General features: G+C 36.0%; 1 protein-coding gene across 5 annotated transcripts in view; it reads right to left on the bottom strand.

Annotated features, from left to right (window-relative positions):
• Positions 1-24,647, bottom strand: part of NEDD4 (neural precursor cell expressed, developmentally down-regulated 4, E3 ubiquitin protein ligase) — a 176,929-nt gene that overhangs the window by 57,851 nt on the left and 94,431 nt on the right. For 3 of the 5 annotated variants that reach the window (XM_006894518.1, XM_006894514.1, XM_006894515.1), the window contains 2 exons: positions 4,150-4,200; positions 2,064-2,125 (listed from right to left, as the gene is read on the bottom strand). The exons of 1 other annotated variant lie outside the window; for it this stretch is intronic. In XM_006894518.1, coding sequence (XP_006894580.1) covers positions 2,064-2,125; positions 4,150-4,200 — 113 coding nt within the window. The remainder of the gene's footprint in view (positions 1-2,063; positions 2,126-4,149; positions 4,201-24,647) is intronic. One more of the 5 variants, XM_006894516.1, reaches the window with a different exon arrangement.

Below are 24,647 nucleotides of genomic sequence, written 5' to 3'. Positions count from 1 at the left end.
CTCATCTCCCTGGAGGACATCATGCTTGGTAATGCAGTCAAAGAGAGGAAGACACACAATGTGATGGACATACATGGTGCTGGCAGCAATGGACATGAGCACAGCAGAGACAGTGAGGAGGGCACAGAATCAGGCAGGGTTTTGTTCTGTTGTGACGTAAGGTCACTGTGTGTCAGAGCAGACTGTAGGGCACCTAAAACATTGACATCTCGCATAATACCTCTTTGACTGATGAGTGGCCCAAGGCTCACTGTATTAATAATTTAAGTCTTCTAATTTTTGGACTAGAGGAAGTAATTTTGCTGCCAACCTAAAAGCATGTGGTTCAAACCTAGCAGCTTCTCTGTGAGTGAAAAATAGGCAATCTCTTTCCACACAATTTACCACCTCTGAAACCCTGCTGGAGGGTCAGCTATGAGTTAGTTTTGACTCAGTGGCACATAAAACAACAATTTTTAAAACTTATCTTTCTTCAGTTTTAAATAAGTCCTACTGCCCCTACCAAATCTAGTATTCTAAGATTTACTTAGGAAGTCTTTACTTGTTCTTGTTTTGAATATAGTGTTCCCTTCGTATGATTTTTATAGATATTAATAATATAATTAATATCTTTTGCTCTTTATTTTGTCTTCAAGGTCTTCAAAACTTCCATACTTTTTTAAGTTGAATCTCATGGATTTGGTAAATCCAGTGTAGTCTTTCTCGAGTAGTCTGTGAAATCATTAATGCACATTTCCAAAAATACTAACATGGATGGTGTCTCTACATTCAAGGGGATGTGAACACTGACTTTTTGAAATAAAAGGTAGAGTATGGATAATATAAAATAAAAGAGTATAGATAATATGAAATAAAAAGTAGAGTATAGGTAATGCTTTGTTGAGAAATTTCTCTGCCATTGTCTGCTTCAAGTTTTTCAATTGGATAATCAGTTGTGGGCTCTGACATAATGGATCTCAAAACAAAAACCAAAAAGAACCCTAAGAGTTGTAATACATTTTTCCATCTAAATTAAAGTCCTTTCTGTACTTGCAGTAATATTCAGGGCAGAGAAGAGATATAAACAGTTGTATTTTTTTTTAAATGTAATACTACTAAAAAGTATTTGAAAAATTAAAAAGCAGGCTGGTTAGAACAATCAGATAAGAGAAGAAAAATATATTTAGTCAGTTCTTCTTGGAATGCAGATGTCACAATCATTTTTACACCTTATATCTAAAATTAAAGCAAAAAAATAAAAGATAGACATTCATCCAGACTGCCACAGAAATTAAATACATGACTTTTCTTAGACAGTAAACATAAACTCAACCACAGAGGAACTGTTCCTTTTACTTTGTTGTTTTAGTATTTATATATCACAAAGAATAATTTCTAAAAAATTATTTGAGTGAAAATTTTTGCCAATTCCCAACAATGTTTTTAAATATATTTTCAGTTTAAAAACAGGAAAAATACTGTTGTTTTCACAGATGTCTTTCTTCTCTTTTTCTCTGACCTTTTTGACTGTAAATCAACACACATGTTTTGACTAAATTTTACTTGACTATGTGGTATGGATGATCAAAAAGAGTTTTATTTACAGCTTTTCCATGTAAGAAAATGGAATTATTAGCATGCTACTTGAATTTTAAATTCCAATCTTGGCTTGTGTCATTTTTCTCTGAATATGACTTTTCTGAAATATAATTTTTTTTATTAAAAGGATACAAAATATAGTTAGGTTTTGCTGAGATTGATTTTGTGCAGTGAGATATTGATTTTAGATTTATTTATATTTGCGATCTTGGTAAAGTGATCCTTTTAACACAGACAACATAACACATACTTAAAGTTAAAAAAAAAGGCAAATTTCAGTCTGACAAATGCTAATTTGACAAATACTTCTGTAGGAAAGAGTATCATCATTTACTATTTTTCCTGAAAACTTCTGCAATGTGCATATATTATTTTACATCAGTTTAAGGTTTAAACCTTGAATTTAAAAAGAAGCTACTATAATGTACAATGAAGAGATAAAATACATGACATGATTTTAAGACAAATATTTTTCATTTACTGACCTTCTTGGATGAAGAACAAAATCCTTAAATGTATATGGTCGTTCCATTCTTGGATTTTCTGTCTAGAATAAAATAGGGATTTGGGGGATTTTTTTGTTTTATTTCAATTTATTATTAATTTCAGTAAAAATTTACAGAGACTTTGGATTTCCATTCATTCATTGTTTCACTTTTCTCCCTTCCCACCCCTCCCCACTAGTACACTACCCTCTTGGAAAAGTAAAAGAAAAATTCTTTCATTGTTTTGCAAACCCCGCCCCCCCCAGGTCCACTCCACCATGTAGCCTTCACTCTAGAATCCTGTTATGACAAAAATACCTAATCACATGTCCCTTCTAAACAATTTTCTCCCTCATCTGTTTCAACAGTATACAGTATTGAACCCATTTTTCTCAGTCTCCCCCCAACCCCAAGGTCAGTCCTGTTTTACAACAGTGGCACCATGCAGTATTTTTTGAGACTGAGATACTTCACTCAGCATAATGTCCTCCAGGGTCACCCATTTTGAATAATATTGCATGAGTTTCTTGGTTTTCAATGCAGCTTAGTATTTCATTGTGTGACTATACCACAGCTTCTCTATCCATTCATTTGTTGATAGGCACTTGGGTTGTTTCCAACTCCTTACAATTGTGAACAAAGCCACAATATACATAGGTGTGCATCTATCTGCTTGGATGTCAGTTATGGTCTCTTTGGGGTATATTCCCAATAGTGGAATTGCTGGGTCAAATGGCATCTCTATTTGCAACTTTAAAAAAGGAATTTTTAAGACATACTGCACAACACCAAAAATATGTACTTTTGAAGAATATTCATAACTACGTCTGAAGATATAAGTGAAGTAAAAAATTAATAAGTAACTGTAGTTTATAAAACAGTTATAAGTTGTAATGCCATGCTTTCACTTTCTGCATAATATGAATTGTAGCCAGCATCATAACTAAATCTAAAAAGAGCTGACCACACTGGTTATAGAAGAAAGCAGAAGAGAACAGGTAGGAAAATAGCAGAGTGCTTTACAATGCAGTTTGAAAAGAATACAAAATATGTACAGTGTCTAACCTGGTTAGAGACAATTCCAGGTGAACAAGAGAGTAAAGAGCCTAAAAATTAAAACAGGACTGGATATATTAAAACCCTATGATCTCTAAAGACTGCAGAGAGTCAATCTATGACCTCAAAAGACCTATACAATATTTTTCTTAACCACTTAGCAGGTTTTTTCTGCTTTTGTTATCCCTTACTTCTCTGCTGCAGTTTGAATTGTGGCAACTTTTTACATCTTGACATTCTTCTTTTAAATATTCTTTCATCTTAGTTCACTTCCTACCTCCTGTCTTTCTCCTGTAATATTGGCTGACTCTGTTCATAACTCTTACTTGGAGAGTCAATAATTTCAGAGTCTGCTGTTACTTCTGCAGTGATGACTCTAGATCTCTCTTGTCCCAGTTCCCTACACAATTTATTTTCACATCTGCTAGCTGCTCATTTTAGATATTGTCTTTCTTTATACATAAATCCAGAAAGTAAAAATGAATTTATTATATTCCAAAAGAAAATGGCTTTGTCTCACAGCCTTTCTACTTGAGACATTATCCTATCTGCCAAATTCAACTTGTATTATCTTTACTTTTTTGTTCAATCTCTTTCAACGTCAGACCCTAGGCCTAGTAACGTTTTATTCTGAAGTGTTTTCCTGAATTTGTTTCTTTCATTTCTATCAACCCAGCCAAGATTCTGTTTCATATCCATACTGTGTAAACTGTGTTAGCTTCTTTCTGATTTTAGACTCTCCTCACTGTAATTATTCAAAAGACTATTTTTAACGTTGATCTTCCTTAAGCAATGCTTTCATTATGTCAACAAACTTCAGTGGCTTGCTATTTCTTACTGAGATTCAAGAGGTTTAGCTTGACTTAAAACTGAAATGGGAACAAATGCAGTAAGTTTCCAGACCAAAACATTCAAGAATAGAATATATTTTAGAAATCAAATATTTACATAACTATGTTACAGACTAATAGGTGTTTATAGAATTAAAAAAATAAACACACAAAACAACATTTCTAACACCTATACCAACCGGTAATGGATAAAGAGGAACATCCACTTGACCAAGGAAATCATCTCTTGTCTATAAAAGAGCAAAGAAAAAAAATTAAGATCAGTAATATGCACAATTACTTTAATAGATCTTCATGAGCTACTGTCATTATTCAGAGAAGACTCTGAAATTTAAAAAAATTACAGAACATAAATGGAAAGTAAAATGTAATATAGTACAACTTTTGGTAATTGCAGGATAGTGTACCTTACAGTAATTCTTCTGCAGATAATAACTGCATGTTCTAATAAAATATCAAAACCAAACAATTTAATAATTGTTTGGTACACTTTGAAAGAATCAAAATGTGACCAAGTGCTAACAGAAACTTAAATAAATCCTTGCAAGAATAAATTGCACTGGTTAAGATTCATACAAATTCTCTTGTTACTTTTCACCTGGTAGTACTCCATCTAGTGTGAATCCTATCTGTTGTTGTTGTTCTGTGCTGTCGAGTCGCTTGCAACTCATAGCGACCCTTGTACAACAGCCTGAAACCCTACTCTATCTTCTGCCAATTGCACTGCCTCTGACACACCTATCCTGATTACCACAGTCACTGAATCAATCCACCTAATAGAGGGTCTTCCTCTCCTGTTCTGTCCTCCACTCTCCCAAGCATGATGTCCCTCTTCAAGAACTGGTCCCTCCTTGCAACATGTCCAAAGTATGTCAGACAAAGCCTCAGAATCCTTGCCTCCAAGAAGCAGTCCAGTTTAACCCTCTCCAGGATGAACCTGTTTGTTTTCTTAGCAATCCATGGTACATTCAATACTCTTCTCCAGCACCACAATTCAAAGGTATCAATTCTCCTTCTATCCTCCGTAGTCACTGTCCAACTCTCTGACATATAGCAAGTGATTGCAAAGACCACGTCCTGTATCAGGTGCATCTTAGTCTCCAGAGTGACATCATTGCTCTTTAGTACTTTCGAGACATCCCTAACAGCAGACTTTCCCATTGCAATACAACTTTTAATTTTCTGGCTGCTGTTGCCAAAAGTGTTGACTGTGGAGCCAAGCAAACTAAAGCTGTAAACAATCTCAATCTCTTCACCATCCATCCTGATGCTGCCAATTGGTCCAATGGTGAGAATCTTTGTCTTCTTGACGTTGAGCCTCAATCCATATTAAAGGCTGCAGTCCTTGACCCTCTGCAACAAATGCTTCAGGTCCTCTTCAGTTTCAGCAAACAGGGTTGTGTCACCTGCATAACACAGATTGTTGATGGATTTTCCACCAATCCTGATTAAGGAGGCCTGAAGGCATGGTGTGTAACATGTGGTAACTACTAACCCAAAGGTCAGCAGTCTGATTCCACAAGCTGCTCCACAGGAGAAAGATGAGTGAGTATCCTCCTCCTATGAAAATTTATAGCCTTGGACTCGAAATGGAGAGTCACTAAGAATCAAGATGACCTCAATAGCAGTGAATTGTGTGTGTGTGTGTGTGTGTGTGTGTGTGCACGTGTGGTTGTTTACTCGTGGTGGGTTGTTGTTTTTTTAATTTGTTCAGTTGTTTTTTGGGGTTTTTTTAGTAGCCCATATGGTGTGGGTTTTTTTTTAGTAGTCAATATGGTGTGGAGTGGCTAGAACTTAACTGAAAAATCTACAACAGTACTGGTTTAAAGAGTCAGAAAACCTAGTCTGCTACTGTCAACATCAGTAGACAATGAATGGGAAAATTCCAGAAAGGGAGTCTCAGAAAAGCTTCTAACTTTAGATATAAACTCCACCCACATGTCTACTTCATCAAATAATTGTATTGAAAAAAACAAGAGCTAGAGAACTTTCAGTGTTACTTATTGGGCTGGTAACCAAAAAGTTGGCAGGTTTTTTTAATCCACCAGCAGCTCTTCGGGAGATAAGCAATCTTATCCTGTAAAGATTCATAGCCTTGGAAACCTGATTGAGTCACTAGAAGTCAGAACCAACTCATTGAGAGTGGGATCAAAAGAAGCAGTCCAAAAAACTAGAAAGAAGATGACACACTAATTTGAAATGGGGGTGGGGGAGGGAGAAAAAAGAATTTAAAGTAGCGAGTATAAATATCTTCAAAGATTTTCAGGAAAAATAAAGCCACTATGAATGAAGAGATGAGTCATTCAGCAGTGAAGCTGATACTATAAAGTGAGACAAATGCATATTTTAGAATCCAAAAACATACCTAAAATAAAGCTTATTGCCTGAGTTAACAGGTGATTGATGACAGCTAGAAAAGAGTTCCAGGAACTTGAAGATATATTAATTGAATTTATCCAACATGACAAATAAAGAGAACACGTGGAAAAATATCAAGCAGTCTAACATATGTTTAACTGGAGTCATATAAGGAGAGTTGAAAGAGTAAGACAGAAAAATCACTTGGAGGAAAAATCACCAACACTTTCTTGCATTTAGAAACCCACAAATTTCAATAAACTCAAACAGAATATATATTAAGAAAAAAAAACCAACCAAAACTAAAACCCAGAGGCACATAATTAATTTGCTGAAAACAATATAAAAAGAAAAGATAAAACACTACGTTAGACCTGGGAACTAAAATAAAAATGATGGCTGACTTCTCTTAAAAAATAATGGAATCCAGAAGATAATCCAAGGAGATATATTAAATGCTGAAAGGAAGGCAGTGAATTTAGAATCCCACATACAGCAAAACCCAAAAGAGCAACCATAAATAATTATGCTTTTGGATGTCTAACATGGCGATAATCTGTTAATAGGACACTAGCACTATAAAATATGCTAAAGCAAATTTTTCAGATTGAAAATAATTCTGAGCTAAAAAGTCAGATCTAAAGGAAAAATAAACATTATTAGGAATGCTACATATCTGAGCATGTGCAGGGGGGGTATGTGCTTGTTTTCTATCAATCTCTTAAAACACATAATAGAATTACAGCAGAAATATACTCTATTATATAGGGATTTAAATATACACAACTGTTCCATAATTGACAACACAGCATAAAGAACAGAGCAAACAGATCTATACTATTGTACATGCTGTTCTGTGACATATTCTTGGCTATAACGGCCTGAGAAGCGGATTTCTAGGCTTGTCTTCTGCAGTGCTGTAAAGGGATGTGAACTGTCAAGTTCAGACTAGTAGCTAACTGCAAACTGTACTATCCAGTGACAGGCCATGTCTCTTGGCTGCTGCTGAATGGGTCACTGAGTCAAGTATGACTCACAGTGACCCTATGAAAACCAGATCTTAACCTTGACCCATCCTACACCATCATCACAATCTCTGTCATACTCCAGCTCATTTGTTATGGTCACTAATCCATTTCTTTGAGGGTCTTTTTTTTTCTTTTCTAAACCTCTACCATCCCCAGGATGATGTCCTTTTCCAAGGACGAGATCCTCCTGACAACATGTCCAAAGGATGTGAGATGAAATTTCACCATCTCTGCCTCTTACAAGCTCTCTGATTGTACTTCCTCCAAGACAGATTTCTACGGACCCACCACTCTGTCTACATTTAGTCATTGGAATTCTTCTGAAAGGAAGAATTTTTCTCTTGTCCTCATTCTCATTTAGTTATCCAATTATTTATATACATCAGTTTGAATTTATTAGTCTTTTATGGAATAAAATCCATCACAGTGACTCCGTTGGTTATTCAAATTGGTCAAGATTTAGCCATTTAGGAAGTGATGGGTAAATGAAAGGGGAAGATTCGGTGTGGAAACAATGTATATGAACTTTGTATTGTAAACCAGTATAAAATAATTATAATACCGATATTGCATGGAAAAAAAACCAATTTAGCCATTTAGTCTTTTCACATTAGTCTCGTTTTTTTTCACAAGTCCTCATTCTCTATAAAGCACTTTGATTCTTTCCAGAGCTACAAACTGCTCTATGCTTACCTTAAATTTTTCCTACCCTGCTATAGCTAGAATTAGACATTTCTCCAAGGAATGCCAATAAACTTCTATCAAAGAATTACATTTAGATATCAACATTTACGTGCCCAGTGGCAACTACCTTTAGTTGGAAGAGATGCACTATACAAACATAAATATATAGATAAGCTAGAAACAAAAGAATGGAAAAGATTACAAGACTAATCAAGCAAAGAGGGAAAACTCATTTAAGCAATATCAGAAGTAAAATATGAGGAATCACCAAGGATCTTGAAAATATTAAAAAAAATAAGGAATGCTACCATCAACTTCATGCCAATAAGTTTAACTATATTGGTGAAATGATTAGATTCTTTATAAAGTACAATTTACCACAAATGATAAAAGATGAAATTCTATTACTCCTCTATCTGTTAAAGAAACTTAATTTGTTATTAGGAAACATATTAAAAACAAAACTTCAGGCACAAATTATTCCATTGGCTACTCCTAACAAACATTCAAAGAATAAATACTGCTTTTACCAGTTTTTCAGAAGATAAAGATATCACACTTCCCAACACATTTTAAGGAATCATAATCATCATTGTAAAAACAAGGAGTCATTATAAGCAAAGGAAATTAAAGGTCAATGTGTCTCATGAATAGGCACAAACATTCCTTTACCCCCCCCTTTTCATTAGTTTATTTACAAAATTCTAATACAAATTTGAACAAATTCTTTCAATTTCCCTCACCCTCCACCAATCAAATTGTACAACCCCATGATTAATCCCCCCTTTCCTCTGCGTCCAGCCTCTCCCACCCCTCCTGGATCCTTATACTCATTCTACAATAATAGTTTTATATAATATTTATCCTTGTGGAACTGAGTTAGTTCACTCAGCATAAGTTAGGTAATAATTACAAAGTTATTGCTCCTGGGTGCTGCATAGTATTCCATTGCGTGAACTACCATAATTTCTTGATCCATTTGTTTGTGGTTGGACCTTTGGGCTGTTCCCATGTTCTTGTGATGGTGAATAATTCTGCTATGAACATTGGTGTACAAATCTCAGTTTGTGCCTCAGTTCTCATATTCTCAAGGTATATTCCAAGTAGTGGAATAACTAGGTCATATAGAATTTCTATGTTCATCTTTTGAGGAAGTGCCAAACTGCCTTGCAGAATGGTTGCACCATTTTACAATCCCACCAACAATGTTTAAGAGTTCCTTTCACTTGCTGTCCTGACAAACATTCTTGAAAGTACACTCTTGTTAAGTGCTGTCAAGTCAACTATGACTAGTGACTCTATGAAAAATGGATCTGAACCCTGTCATATCCTGTGCCATACTCATCATCTCTGACATACTCAAGGCTACCATTACAGTTGCTTGTCAATCCATTTCATTGAGGGTGTTTCCCCTCCCATGCTTACCCTCTACCTTTCCAAGCATGATACCGTTTTCCAAGGACTGGCCCCTCCTAATGACATGCTCAAAGCATGTAAGATGACATTTCACCATCTTTTTTCTCCAAGGAGTACCCTGACTGTCCCTTTTCCAAGACATATTTGATTGCCTTTTTGGCAATCAAGGTCATCAATTCTTCTGTTATATTTATTCATTGTCCAACTTTAAAGTTGCATAGCAAGTAACTGAAAAGATCATGGTTTGGATCAGGTGCACCTTAGTCTTTAAAATGACATCATTGCTTTTCAACCCTGTGAAGAGGTCCTTGACAGCAGATATTCCCATCTTTTGACTTGCTAGCTGCTAATGTCAAGAGTGTTGACTGTGGATCCAAACAAGATGAAGTCATTAACAATTTCCATCTCTGCTCCATCTATCAAGATATTTACTGGCTCAGTAGTGAGGATTTCTGTTTTTTGGATGTTGAGAGGTAATCCATACTGAACGCTATTTAGTCTTTAATTTTCTTGTAGCAAGCACTTCAAGTTCTCCTCACTTTCAGGAAGCAAGCCTGTGACATCTCCATAGCACAGGTTGTTGATGAGTCCTCCTGATTCTGATGCCACATTCTTCTTCAGTACTTTAGCAGATGGACTTCAGCAATATATAAAATGATAGTGTAACCAACTGGTGTTTGTTCTAGGAATTTAAGGTTAGTTTAATAATACCCAGATAAATCAATGTATGGAATTCATTACACTAAAAGAATTAAAAAAACCCCAGTATCAGAATGCCAATCAACCTATCAATAAAACAAAGGAAAACAATCATGTGCTCATTTCTAAAAGAACCACCTGGATACCAAAAAGGCATTGGATTAAATCTTTTCTTTTTTTATTACATACATTGTGTCTTATACAATCATTCATTCACATATAATGAATTTTCTATAATTAATTACTATTGATCTATACCTATCATCACCTTGTCTTTTCAAGTTCTCACTGAATTTTTCCTATTCCTTCACTCTTTCCTTTTCTCATCCTCTGCCCATCAACCTTGACTAACACCATAAAGAAGAATGGAATAGAAGATAAATTCTTCCATATATATCAGAGTTTTGAGCAGTTTTTCATATACTTAATGGAGAAAGATTAAGACTTAACATTACTAAATGGAAAGAATGAGAACTTTCTTTAGAAACTGAGAACAAGTTCAGGGTGCCCATTCTTATATTTCTTTATTTCTTTTTTTTTTTTAGTAAATAAAGCTTGAGCATAATTTTTTTTACAACAAAAATTTTATATACATAAAAATCCTCAAAACACAGTCTCAAAATTTCAAACTCATTGCCATCAACTCAGAACCAGCTAAGCCTCCAGTGAATTTCAGAGGCTATAAATCACAGGAAAGGAGGTTATAATTTTACAAGAAATTTTCTTCTTTAAATAGGTTACACAGAAAATTTGGTTCCACTTAACAAGGTTTGTATATATAGTGTTCAGTAACACTTGATATATTTTCCATAGTGTGTCACCATTCTCATTCTTTTTGTTTTAGTTGTTTTGTTTCCATTTATTTATTTTTAAATTAATTTTAATGAACATTTACAGAGATTTTGGATTTCCATACATTCATTGTTGCATTTTTCTCCCTGCCCACCCCTCCCCCCCCCCAGTTTGCGCTTCTCTTTGAAAAGTAAAAGAAAATTTATTTCATTGGTATAAAATTCCACCCCAAGTACACTCCACTGTGCAACCTTCATTCTGGACTCTTGTCATAACCATAATACCCAACCATATATCGCTTTCAAACAGTTCTCTCCTTCATCTGTTTCAATGCAGTATGCATAATTTATCCAATTTTTTTCTCAGTCCTGTTGTCAGTCCTGTTCTGCAATAGTGGCACCATGCAGCACCTGTCCTCTTGTGACTGAGATATTTCACTCAGCATAACGTCCTCCAAGGTCATCTATTTGGAATAATACTGCATGAGTTCCTTGTTTTTCAATGCAGCATAATATTCCATTGTGTGAATTTACCACAGCTTCTCTATCCATTCGTTTGTTGATGGGCACTTTGGTTGTTTCCAACTCTTTGCTATTGTGAACAAAGCAGCAATAAACATGGGTGTGCATATATCTGCCTGGGTGGCAGCTGTGGTTTCTTTAGCGTATGTTCCCAATAATGGAATTGCTGGGTCAAATGGTATTTCTATTTGCAACTTTTTGAGAGAGCATCATACCACCTTCCACAGTGGTTGCACCATTTTACACTCCCACCAACAGTGAATAAGGGTTCCAGTTTCTTCACAACCTCGCCAGCATTTGTTGCTTGCTATTCTGTTAAATTTTGATATTCTTACTGGGGTGAGATATCTCATAGTTATTTTGATTTGCATTTCACTGTCATGGTGGTCAAGACAGCATGGTACTGGTATAATGACAGACACACGGATCTATGGAATAGAATAGAGAATCCAGAAATCAACCTATATGGTCAATTGATTTTTGACAAAGGGATGAAATCAATTAAATGGGGAAACGACAGCCTTTCTAACAAATGGTGTTGGCAAATTGGAAAACTATCTGTAGAAAACTCAAGCAAGATGCACACCTTACTCCATACACAAAAACCAACTCAAAATGGATCACACACCTAGGACTAAAACCAATGACTATAAACTTCATTAAAGAAAAGCTTGGAAGAACTCTAATAGTCCTGAAAAATCTACAATCAGGAGAGGATAAAATAGATGAATGGGACCTTCTAAAAACTTCTCCAACAGAGCAGGAAAAAGGGAAGCCACAGATTGGGAAAAAATATTTGACATGTCAGATAAGAGACTTATATCTAGAATTTATAAAATACTTGAGCATCACAACAAGTAAATAACCCAATTGCAAAATGGGCACAGGATATGAACAGACACTTCACCAAAGAAGACATTCAAATGGCCAACAAATACATGAAGAAATGTTCAAAATCCCTACCTCTAAAAGAGATGAAAATCAAAACAACTATGAGATAACATCTCACCCATTCTTACATTTATATTCAAAATTCTATTACAAGTTCTAGTCAGATAAATAGACAAGTAAAAAGAAATATAAAGTATCCAAAGTGGATAGTAAAATTATATATCACGGTATAAACCTAAAAAAATAAAATAAAATTCTGGAGCCTTAGAAAACTTTCAGAGCTAATAAAGAAGACTTTAGCAACATTGCAGGGTACAAACTGAACAAACAAAAATCAGCTGGATTTCTAAACACTGGAAGTGAGAAACCGGAAAGTTAAGTTAGAGAAACAATCCCATTTACAAGCATCTAAGAGAATAAAATGCACAGGAAAAAATCTAGGGATGTCTGGTGGCATGGTTAGTTCTTAGGGAGTTGCGGAGTGCCCCAAAAGCAGTTCAAACCAACCCGAGAGTCTGAGGGAGAAAGTTGAACTATCTTTTCACATGCAGCTTCTGAAAGCCTGGTGAATTCAGTTATGAGTCAGCTCTAGCTGGAAAGCAATGGGAGAGGGAGAGGCATCAATCTAGGGATATGGAAGCTCTGTATAATGACAACCATAAAACACCACTGGAAGAGATTAAAAACTAAATCAATGGAAAGATTTTCCATGTTCACAAACTGAAAAAAAACCACCAACTTATTTGTTAAAATGTCAATACTACACAGGCCCAATACAATCTTGGTCAAAATTCCAACAGATTTCTATATATAAATAGGAAAATGCAATCCTTAATTTAATATAGAGTGAATGATAAGAAGCTCCAAATAGTTAAAGCGAAGTTGAAAAGAACATAAAGGGAACACTCACATATCCTGATTTTAGAAAACACATTATACTGCTACAGTAACCAAAAGAGGCTGGTATTATAATAACAAAAGACACACAAATCAATGGAAAAGAGAATAGAAATAAAAACCACATATTGATTATCAACTGATGTTTGATGAAAAGGCAGTTGTTTAAACACAGTAAAGGGATACAGCATTCAAAATCCAGACGTGTGCACCAGGGTTAAATTATTTCACCCCATTTTTCAACCTGAATATTAAGCAAATAACTAACCCAAGAAGCTGGATTTACAGTATGAAGAAACTAGTATCGGGATTGGAGGAAGATCCATTCATTAATTAATAACCTTTGATAAGCAAGTAACATAACCTTGCTTGGTGAAAATGAAAGGGTCTTAAAACACTTACTGATGAAGATCAAAGAGAACAGCAGCACTCTGATCATTAGGTTGTTTGTCAGCTGGGCTGACTCATGATTCTGGCTTAGTACTTATGATGTAATCAATCCCATGACGAGATATGCTATGAGCAAACAATCAGTAGAACAAGAGTTTCTTCAGGATTGTGGCCTACAATAAATAACATGACATCGAGCAAGGCTCTCTGGATTTTTGGGCTTCTCTGCATTTTTGGCTTGATCTGGATTCTGCATCTAACTCCTCTGGTCTTAAGCCAGGAGAAGCCTCATGTCTGACCTAGGGACTTGAAACTCGCTAGATCCTACAACAGTGTCAGAAACTTTTTTAGATTATTTCAATCTCCCTATTTCTTTCCCCTCTCCTCCCCTCTTACCTTCCCTCTCCCTCTCCCCTCCCCTCTCCTTCCAACCCCTCCTCTCTCCCCTTTCTCTCTTTTCATTGATTTTGTTTCTCCAGATAAGTCAGCCTAAAGTAAAAATTCAATATGTTGTTGTTGTTGTGTGTCGTCGAGTTGCCTGCGACTCATAGCGACCCTATGTACAACAGCCCTAAACTCCGCTCTGTCCTGTGTCAATTGCACTGTCACTGACACTCCCATCCCCATTATCCCAGTCATGAATCAATCCACCTCATAGAGGGCCTTCCTCTCCTGCGCTGTCCCTCCACCCTCCCAAGCATGATGTCCCCGCTCTAAGGACCGGTCTCTCCTCACAACATGTCCAAAGTAAGTTAGACGGAGCCTCAGAATCCTTGCCTCCAAGGAGCCACCCGGTTTAACCCTCTCTAGGACAAATCTGTTTGTTTTCCTAGCAGTCCATGGTATTCTCAATACTCTTCTCCAGCACCACAGCTCAAAGGCATCAATTCTCCTTCTATCCTCCTTGGTCATTGTCCAACTCTCTGATGCATAACAAGTGATTGGGAAGACCAAAGCCTGTATCAGACGCACCTTAGTCTCCAGATAGACGCCATCGCTCTTCAGTACTTTGGAGAGGTCCCTAACAGCAGACTTTCCCATGGCAATGCGCCTTTTAATTTCCTGGCTGCTGGTGCCAAGACTGTTGACTATGGAGCCAAGCAAACTAAAAGCTGTGTACAATCTCAATCTCTTCACCATCCATCCTGATGCTGCCGATTGGTCCAGTGGTGAGAATCTTTGTCTTCTTGACATTGAGCCTCAATCCATATTGTAGGCTGCAGTCCTTGACCCTCTGCAGCAGGCGCTTCAGGTCCTCCTCAGTTTCAGCAAGCAGGACTGTGTCATCCGCATAACAGAGATTGTTGATAAATCGTCCACCAATCATGAATTACAAAATAAAATAAAAATTCTTACAACTGGATCATAAATAATATCATAAAAGATGGAGGGGGAAAATGCCCATGGAATTAGCAGCAAGAAATCAAAGAATATATTACATTATGTAGATCTGCTGTAAGAGATCTGTTTAAAAATGGTTAATAAGCAAAGGAATCATCTTGAGACAAAGATTTGTCTGACCTAAGCCATGGCATTTTTAATTGCCACATAAATGCATTAAATTAAGTTAGCAACTAATAAAGAAGGCTGGAGAAGAATGAACGTATTTGAATTATGTGTTAGTGAAGACTACTGGCTGGATTGTCAGAAAAACAAATCTTTCTTGGGAGAAGTACAGAATATTCCCTAGAAGTGAGGATGATGAGACTTTGTTTTACACACTTTGGACATGAAATGGGGGAAAGGGAGGCCCTGAAAAAGGGCATCATGTTTGATAAAAGAGGAAGGCCAATAAAAGAGGAAGACTCCCAACAAGATGGATTAGCACAGTGGATGCAACAATGAGATCAAATACTTCAATGATTGTGAGAATGGCAAAGGACCTTGCCATATTTTGTTTTGGTATTACATATGGTCATTTTGAGTTGGAACTGACTGAATGGCACCTAACAACATCATTGATGCAACTGGCAAAAAAAAAGGCCCCAGAAATCAATGAGATACTACATGAAATGTTTCAACTAGCAGATGCAGTCCTGGACATGCAGCAGTCTATGCCAGGAAAGCACTTGGCTGGCTGACTAGAAGAGATCATTATTTGTTCCCATTCTCAAGGAAGGTGATCCAACAGAATGTAAAAATTATCAATATCTTTATTATCACATGAAAGCAAAATATAGCTGAAGGACATCAAAAAACATCTAGAATTAACAGAAAAGTGTGAGAAGTTCAAGCTAGGTTTAGAAAAGGCTGTGGCACCAAGGATATCATTGTTGATGTCAGATGGATCCTAGTTAAAATCAGAAAAGACTAGAAGAATGGCTATTTGTGTATTATTGATTATACAAAAGCATTTGACTATGTGGATAATAACAATTTGTGGCTAACATTGAGAAGAATGGGAATTCCAGAACACTTAATTATACTCATATGAAACCTGTATCTAGATCAAGAAACTATTGTCTGATAGAGCAGGAAAACATTACATGGTTGAAAATTATGAAAGGTGTGCACCAGGGTTGAATTTTTTTTGCCATATATATTCAATCTATTGGTGAAGCTAGACTCTATGAAGAACGTAGGACTAGGATCAGAGGAAAACTATTCAACAATCTTTGCTACGTTATGCAGATGATACAATTTTGCTTGCTGAAAGTGAGGAGGACTTGAAGTGCTTGCTGCAGAAGGTTAAAGAGTACAGCTTTCTATATGGTTTACATTTTAACATCAAAAAGACAAAAATCCTCACCATTAGACCAATAAGCAAAGTCATGACAGTGAGAGAAGAGATTTCACGTATCAATTATTTCATCTTACTTGGATCCTAATCAATCAACACCCTTGGTACTAGTACTAGATCAAGAGAGGTACTGCATTAGGCAAGTCTACAGTTAGGGACCTCTCCAAATTCCTGAGGCACAGTGATGACAGCTTGAAGACTAATGTGTGCCAAGATTCAGGCCATGGTCTTTTCAATAACTTGCTATGCATCTGGAAACCGGACAGTGAATAAGATGACAGAAGAAGAACTGATGCTTTGAGCTGTACTACTGGATAAAAGTACTGAATATCCCATGGACTGCTAAAAGAATAAATAAAGAATGAGATATCATCTGATCCTAATAGCAGTGGCAAAGTTTAATAGGGCAACAAGGAATAAATGTTGGAGAGGATGTGGAAAGGTGGAAACTCGCATACACTGTTGGTGGGATTGCAACCACTTTGGAAGACAGTTTGGCATTCCCTCAAAAAGTTGAACAAAGAAATTCCATATGACTCAGCTATTCCACTACTAGGAACATACCCCAAGGAAATTAGAACTGAGACGCAAGTAGAGATTTGTACACCAATGTTCATAACAGTGTTATTCACCATCCCAAGAACATGGAAACAGCCCAAATGTCCAACTACAACCGAACTGATTGAGAAATTGTGATACATTCATAGACTGAAATATTATACAGTACTCAGGAACTAGGATTAGAAAAATACTACATAGCTTGGGAGAGGCTGGAGAGTATTATGCTGACTGAACTAATGCAGTCTCAGTAAGAACAAGTACTGCATAAGACTGTTATTACAAAAATCGAAGGGTAACTAGTAAGACATGTATGGGAACTCAAGGGAGGAAAGGGTGGGGCAGAGCTGTGAGGATAGGTAGGAGCAAAACTACAGTGTTTCACGGTTTGGTGAGAGGACGGGGAAGTAAATGGGAAGGATCTGGGTAAAAAGGGTAATTATGGGCAAGGTCCAATAATGCTTAATTTTATAAAACATAATGCATTAGAATGATTGTATGGAACAATGTGAAATACAATGTATACTAACTTGTAAGCAAATCATTAAAAAATTTTTTCAGAAAAAAAAAAAAGAACAAACAGATATGTCTTAGAGGAAATGCTGCCAGGATGCTCCTTGGAGTCAAAGATGACAAAGCTTAGTCTCACACATTTTGACCATGTTGCTAAGATAGGTTATTCCTTGGTGAGGAACATCATGCTGGGAAAGATGGAGGGTCAGCAAAAGGGAGGAAGATCCTTGGAGAGGTGGATTGACACAGTAACTGTAGGAATAGGATCAAGTTGTCAGAAATAATGAAGATGGCACAGGATAGGACAGGGTTCAGAGCTGTCATTCACAGGGTTACTATGAATTATTCTTGACTTGATGGCACTTAAAAACAGCATCTTGATCACTAAGATTAAAAGCAAAACAATAGCAAATATTCACAAGAGATGGGAAATCAGCACCCTTATCCCCTACTGGTAGAAATACAAGACAGTACTGTGATTGTGTAAAACAAAATATGGGAAGATTCAATATTCTTAAGATGCCATTTCTCCTCAACTCCATCATTCAAAGTTTAAAGAGAGGTCTTTGAAACATTTTTAGTTAATTAGAAAATTTATATGGAAATTCAAAAACATACAATTGCCAAAAATTTTTTTCTAAAAGGAAAATGTTGGGAGGATATATAGCTCCTGACTTGAAGACAATACAGCCAAAGTAATAAAAACAGTACAAAAGTAGTTTAAAGAAATAGGTTAATGGAAAGAATACTGAGTCTAAAAGTAGATCCACAAATGCAAGGGTCAATTTCTCTTCAACAAAGGCTTCAAGGGGAAAAGAAAGTTTTCCACCAAACATTGCTAGAAGAACTCAATATTCATATGGAGAAAAAAAAAATAAATGGACCCTTACTTCACACCACACTAAAAAAAGAATTTGAGATGGACCAGATCTAAAAGTAAAAACTACAAAATTTCAAGAAGAAAATACGGAAATCTTTGTAATTTTAAAGTGTAAACAAGTATTTTTTAGCCAGAACCCAAAAGATAGCCATAAAATGATGATAAATCACACTTAAATTTTTTTTTTAATTTACTGAGATTTTAATGAAAGTTTATAGAGAACTTGGATTTGCCATTCATTCATGCCTTCCCTCCCTGCCCTCCCTCCTCCCCAGTTTGCTTTTTTCTTTGGGAAAAAAAAATTCTTTGTAACAATGAAAGAATTTTTATCCGCCACCCCCCTCTCCAGTCCACTTTACTATGCATTTCTTATTCTGGACTCTTGTCATGACAATAATACCTAATCATATATTGACTTTTGAAAATTTAAAAACTTATGATTGATGTAAAGCTATATTAAGAAATGAAGGCAAGTCACAGACTAGTAGAAAATACTTATATATAGCTTCCAAAAGAGTTATATCTAGAAATTATGAAGAATTCTTAAATATATAAAAATAATCAACCAAAAAGCAATCAAATAAAAATAGACACAGAAGCCTAGCAAAATGGCTTTACTTAAGGGACACATTTTTCTTTCAGGATTTGAGTTGCTATTTTTTAAAGAGACAATTTAGCTTTTTAAATTTTAATTAATTTTAATTTTAATTAATTTAATTTTAATTTTTTTAATTATACTGTACTGTGATACATGTCTTTATTTTTTTATTTATTTAAGTAGATCTTATACTGCATAAGTTGTTTAGGTTTGGGTTTTTTGTTTTGTTTGGAATCTAAGAATAAGGACATTAAATATAACAGTCAAAACTAATATAATTGAAGAATGAGATTATTTTTGGTTAACAGAATTACCTGGAGACTTAGGTTTAGTTTTAAAAAGAAACAGAAATTTTTAAAACTTCCGTTTGTTTTGCTTTTATTTCAGCCCTATTGACTCATACAGTCTTTAGTAAAAGAAGAAGCACTGGTGGCATATTGCTGGGCTGCTAACAAAAGGCTGATAGTTTAAATCCATCCACAGCACTAAGGGGAAAAGACGATCTTTCTCTTAAAGATTTGTTGTTGTGGCTGTTATGTGCCACTGAGTTGTTGTTAAGTGCCATCATAGCAAGCCAATGAACAACAGACCTGAACTCTGTTCTATCCTGTGCCATCCTCATCATCTCTAATACCCGTGAGTCCATTGCTGCAATCATTGTGTCAATCCATCTGGTTGAGGGTCTTCTCTTTTGTCGTCCCTCCACCTCTCCAAGCATGATGTCCTTTTCCAAAGAATAGTCTTGAATTACATGAGACCAAACTTTATCATCTTTACCTCCAATGAGGACTCTGGCTGAACTTTTTCCAAGACATATCTGTGTATTCTTTTGGTAGTCATGGAGAGTCAGTGCTCTTCTCCAACTCAGAGGCATCAATTCTGCTTCTATCATCCTCATTCATTGTCCAGCTCTCAGATGCATGGCAAGTGACTGAAAAGACCATGGCCTGAATCATGTGTAATTTAGTCTACAGACTGACATTCAGAAACCCCATGGAGGGTCACCATGCATTGGTATCAACTTGACAGGAAGTTTGTTTTCTTAAAGGAAGTGTGTCAGTGCAGTGGTTAAGTGGTTGGTTTACTAACCTAAAGTATTTGCCTAGAACCCACCAGCTTCTTCTCATGACAAAACTTCTTCAAACACTGACACCTTGGAAACGCTGTAGGGCAGTTCTACTCTGTCCTCCATAGTCACTATTAGGAACCAACACAACAGCAACAAGTTTTGTTTATAGCGTGCTGAAAAGGCAGTTCATGGTTTTATTTCCCCAATGGTCAATAATGTTAGCATCTTTTCATGTGTGTATTGGGTTCCTTATTTCTTAAAATTTATTAGTTATACATCTTTTTGACAGTCCTAACTTTCCATTGCAAGACAGAAATTAAAATTAAGCTCCCCCACCCAAGCACCACTAGCATTTACTGCTCAATATTCCTTGTTCACTGTTTGTACTTGTATACAAAAGCATAGAACAAAAATCCCACATAATGAAAACATCATGACTCAAACAACTGGTAGACAAACATGCATTTGAAAAGTTTTACCACATCCTGCCTTTCTTCTATAAATCAAGCGACCTGAAATGAATTTCTTTCATAACATCTACTTAAAATTAAATAAGCCCAAATATCTGCTGTACTTCTATTATTAGAAAGGACAAATTTTCCAAACCAAAAAATCAATATGCATGGACTGACAAGGAGATGGAGAATAAAAAACTGGGAATGATTCTGGAAAGTCTGGGATATATGGTTGCTATAAATACAGGACAATTAGAGGTTCTTTTTTCCATTTACAAAGGAAAAGTAATAGTTTCAAATTCATTCCTTAGAAGGCAAGTCAGTCTGTGATGTTCATTACTGTTTCCCAGCCAATCAATTGTTCCAAATTCTGAATATCCAGCATTTCTTTGTTAGAGTTATTTCCTATCTTTGAACTAGATGCAGTTTATTTCAGAAAATAAATTTGTTATTTAGTAAGAAACAAGTAATTTAAGAATGACTGAATATCTGAAAAAGAATTTAGAACAGCAGGTGATTTTAAATAAGACCATCTGTAGCGGACATAGTTTAATAATCTGTAAATAATAGTTTTTTAAAAATATTTTTAAAATAGGAATTTCAGTTTCTCAAAAATATTTTCAGAGCACAGAAAGATAAAACCCAAATCTTGTTTTCCACATTACTAATTTTTTTCAAACTTCAACTAGAACTATGTTAAGTGCCATTGAATTGCCTATGACTCATAGAGAACTATGCTGTTATTGTTATGTGCCATCGAGTACGAATCAACTCATAGTTGACTCTCCATCAGGCTGTCAGAGGCTGTAAATCATACAGATAAGGAGACATCTTTTACTCATGGAATATTGCTGTTGTTGTGTACCACTGAGTTGGAACTGACCCACAGTTTACCCTCCAGCAGTTTTCAGAAGCAGTAAATCATATGGGAGGAGATTTCCCATCTTTTCACCTCAGAGCAGCTGGGGAATTTGAACCACAAACCTTGGAGTTGGCAACACAACTCCTTAATAATAACCCCCCAGCACTCCCAATAGATGGCTCTAATTTTACATAAACAAATGTTTATGAATTTTGGTAAGGCTGAAGAATAGCTGACTCTTCTGTTTTAAGAGTTCAGTTTAACAACAACAATAACAACAAAACACCCCCAGAATTAAAAAAAAAAAGTTGAAGAATGACGGCACAGAAATAAAATTTACTTTAAAATGAGTTTCCAGTAAATCTGAGTTCTAAATCATTTCGTAGGCTAAATCTACATAGAGATCAAGTATTAATGAAAGGCCCACTTCCTCATAAACAGAGCCTAGCTATATACAAGTATTTTGCTTTCATACTAAAAAGAGGTCAATCATAGTTTCTAAACAGTGAAATTAATTCTGTACATGAATGTTAAATACAGCTAAGCATATGGTAATTAACTTTTGTTTCATTTTCAGACTTGGCTATAAGCATTTTTCTCTCATTTTCTAATAAAGATAAAAAAAGAATTTAAAAATCTGTTGTTGTTACATGCTGTCAAGTGGGACACAACTCATAAATGGCCCTTCAGTAAGTTTCAAAAGTCGTAAATAACACAAGAGGAACTGATTACCTACCTTTCTCCAGTGGAGCAGCTGATGGAATCAAACCAACTGCCTTTGGGCTGGTAGTGCACCCAACAGGTCACCAGACCTCTCTTTTTAAAACATAGGTAACATGATGTGCAGGGGGAGGGGGGATTAATCATGGGGTTGTATAATTTTATGGGTAGGGGGCTGAGTGAAATTGAAAGAATCTGTTCTCTAAAACAATGTATTTGAATTTTGTAAATAAAGTAGTATAAAATTAAATTAAAAAATAAAACATAGGTAACATAACTATATAGAGCCCTGGTGGAGAAGCTAGGTAAGCAGTTGGATACTAACCAAAGGTTGGCAGTTGGAAACCACCCATCCTCTCCACAGCATAAAAACCTTGGCAATCTGTTTCTGTAAAGATCACAGCCAAGAAAACCCAATGGGGCAATGGTACCGTGTCACATACGATTGTTATCACGCAGATTTGACTCTATATAACACCCAATCCAAGTAGTACCTAATTTGGAATGGACTCAGAGCTGACCCTCCCCTGGGTTTATGAGTTTGGAAATCGTACAAGAAGAGATAGATCATCTTATTCTGGCAAAGCCTCTGGTGGATTTGAGCTGCCAGAGAGGCGTGACATTTGGGTTAGCAGTGCAACTCCCTACAGACTAGGGCACCAAAGCTCATGACAAAACATCAACGAGGTACAAAATTCAAAATGAAGCAAAAAGGCTCCTACTTTTCAGTTCCATGATTTCATCTTTCTTACCTCCTAGGAGGCAATAAATGTTATAATTTGCTTCCTGAGTATCCCTTCACTTTTTTCTTTTACATACTATTCTGCATCACGTTTCCCCCTACAGCTCCATGTCTTCCCTCTTGTGTATTATCACTAAATACAGAAATACTAATTTTGATGATTGTATGGTGTGCCACTGTATGGGATACTAAAATATTTAACTAGTTCTTAACTGAGGGCCCCTCAGTGAAAAATTTCAACAAGTACCTATGAACAAGAGCCAATGATAATGAAATTGAAGCTGCACTGAGGCATTAGCAAAAAAGAATAATGCTCCAGGAATCGATGGGATACTGACTGACATATTTCAGTGAACAGATGGAGCTCTGCATGCACTCACCAGTCTATGCCAGGAAGTTTGGAGAATAGCTGTTTGGACTAATTACTAGAAGAGATCCATTTTGGTCTCATTCCCAATAAACATAACTCAACAAATGTGTAAATTATAGAACAATAACATTAATATTACATGTAAGCAAAATACAGCCGAAGATCATTAAAAAACAGCTAGAAAAGTACACAGACAGGGAACTGTCACTAGTTCAAATAGAATTTAGAAGAGGTCATTGCACCAGGGATATCTTTGTTGATGTCAAATGGATCCTGGTTGAAAGCAAAAAACACCAGAAGAATGTCTATTTGTGTTTTATTGATTATGCAAAAGCATTTGACTTCTAAATCATAACAAATTATTGCTAACATTGAAAAGAATGGTAATTCCAGGACACTTACTTGTGTTAATGTGAAACCTATACCTAGGCCAAATGGAGCAACTACATGGTTTACAATTAAGAAGGTAGTGTATCAGGGCTGTATCTTCTCTCCATGTCTATTCAATCTGTATGCTAAGCAAATTATTTTAAAAGATGGATTCTATGAAGAAAATGTGGCATCAGGATTAGAGGAGGACTCATCAATAAACTGTTATGCAAATAACACACTCTTGTTTGCGGAAAGTGAAGAGGACTTGAAGCATTTAGTACAGAAGATCAAAGAATGCAGCCTTCAATATGGATTGATTCTCAATGTCAAAAAAACAAAAATTCTTACCATTGGACCAATAGGCAACATCATGATAAGATGAAGAAAAGATTGGAGTTCTCAACAATTTCATCTGACTTGGATATACAATTAATACCCTTGGTACTAGCAGTCAGGAAAGCAGGAGACATACTGCAGTGGGAAATGCTGCAGTTAGGGACCTCTCCAAATTATTGAGGAATAATGATGTCAGTTTGAGGATGAAGGTGAGCCTGATGCAGGTCATGGCCTTTTCAATCACTTGCTATGTATCTGAGAGCTGAACAACGAATAAGGATGACAGAAGAAAAATTTATGTCTGAGCTGTGGTGCTAGAGAAGAGCACTGCACATCCCATGGACTATCAAAAAAAAAAAAGAAAAAAGAAAGAAAGAAAAGAAATGAAACAAATATGTCTTGGAGAAAGTCCAGCCAGAGTCCTTCTTGGAGGCAAAGATGATAAAGCTTTGTCTCACATACTTCAGGCATGCTGCTTAGAGAGGGATGTTATGATTGGAAAGGTAGAGGGTTGGCAAAAAGAAGACCTTCAACTAGCTGGATTGACACAGTTACTGTTGCAATGAGCTCGAGAGTGTCATAAAGTGTGAGGACGGCACAGGACAGGACAGGGTTCAGATTTGTTGTACAATGGGTTGTTATGAGTTGTACTCGACTTGAACGTACCTGACAACAACTGGAGGACATTTAGGTTGTGTTTAATTTTTTACCAATAAAAACAATTCTCTGGAAACACTATCCCTGACCATAGAGTCCTCAGTCAGGCGAGGGGACCAGACTGGGGTA

This window comes from Elephantulus edwardii, unplaced genomic scaffold (assembly GCF_000299155.1).
Source record: "Elephantulus edwardii isolate Elephantulus edwardi_28Jun2011 unplaced genomic scaffold, EleEdw1.0 scaffold00145, whole genome shotgun sequence".
NCBI classification, from domain to species: Eukaryota; Metazoa; Chordata; class Mammalia; order Macroscelidea; family Macroscelididae; genus Elephantulus; species Elephantulus edwardii.
This window is presented reverse-complemented; position numbering and strand designations above follow the sequence as displayed.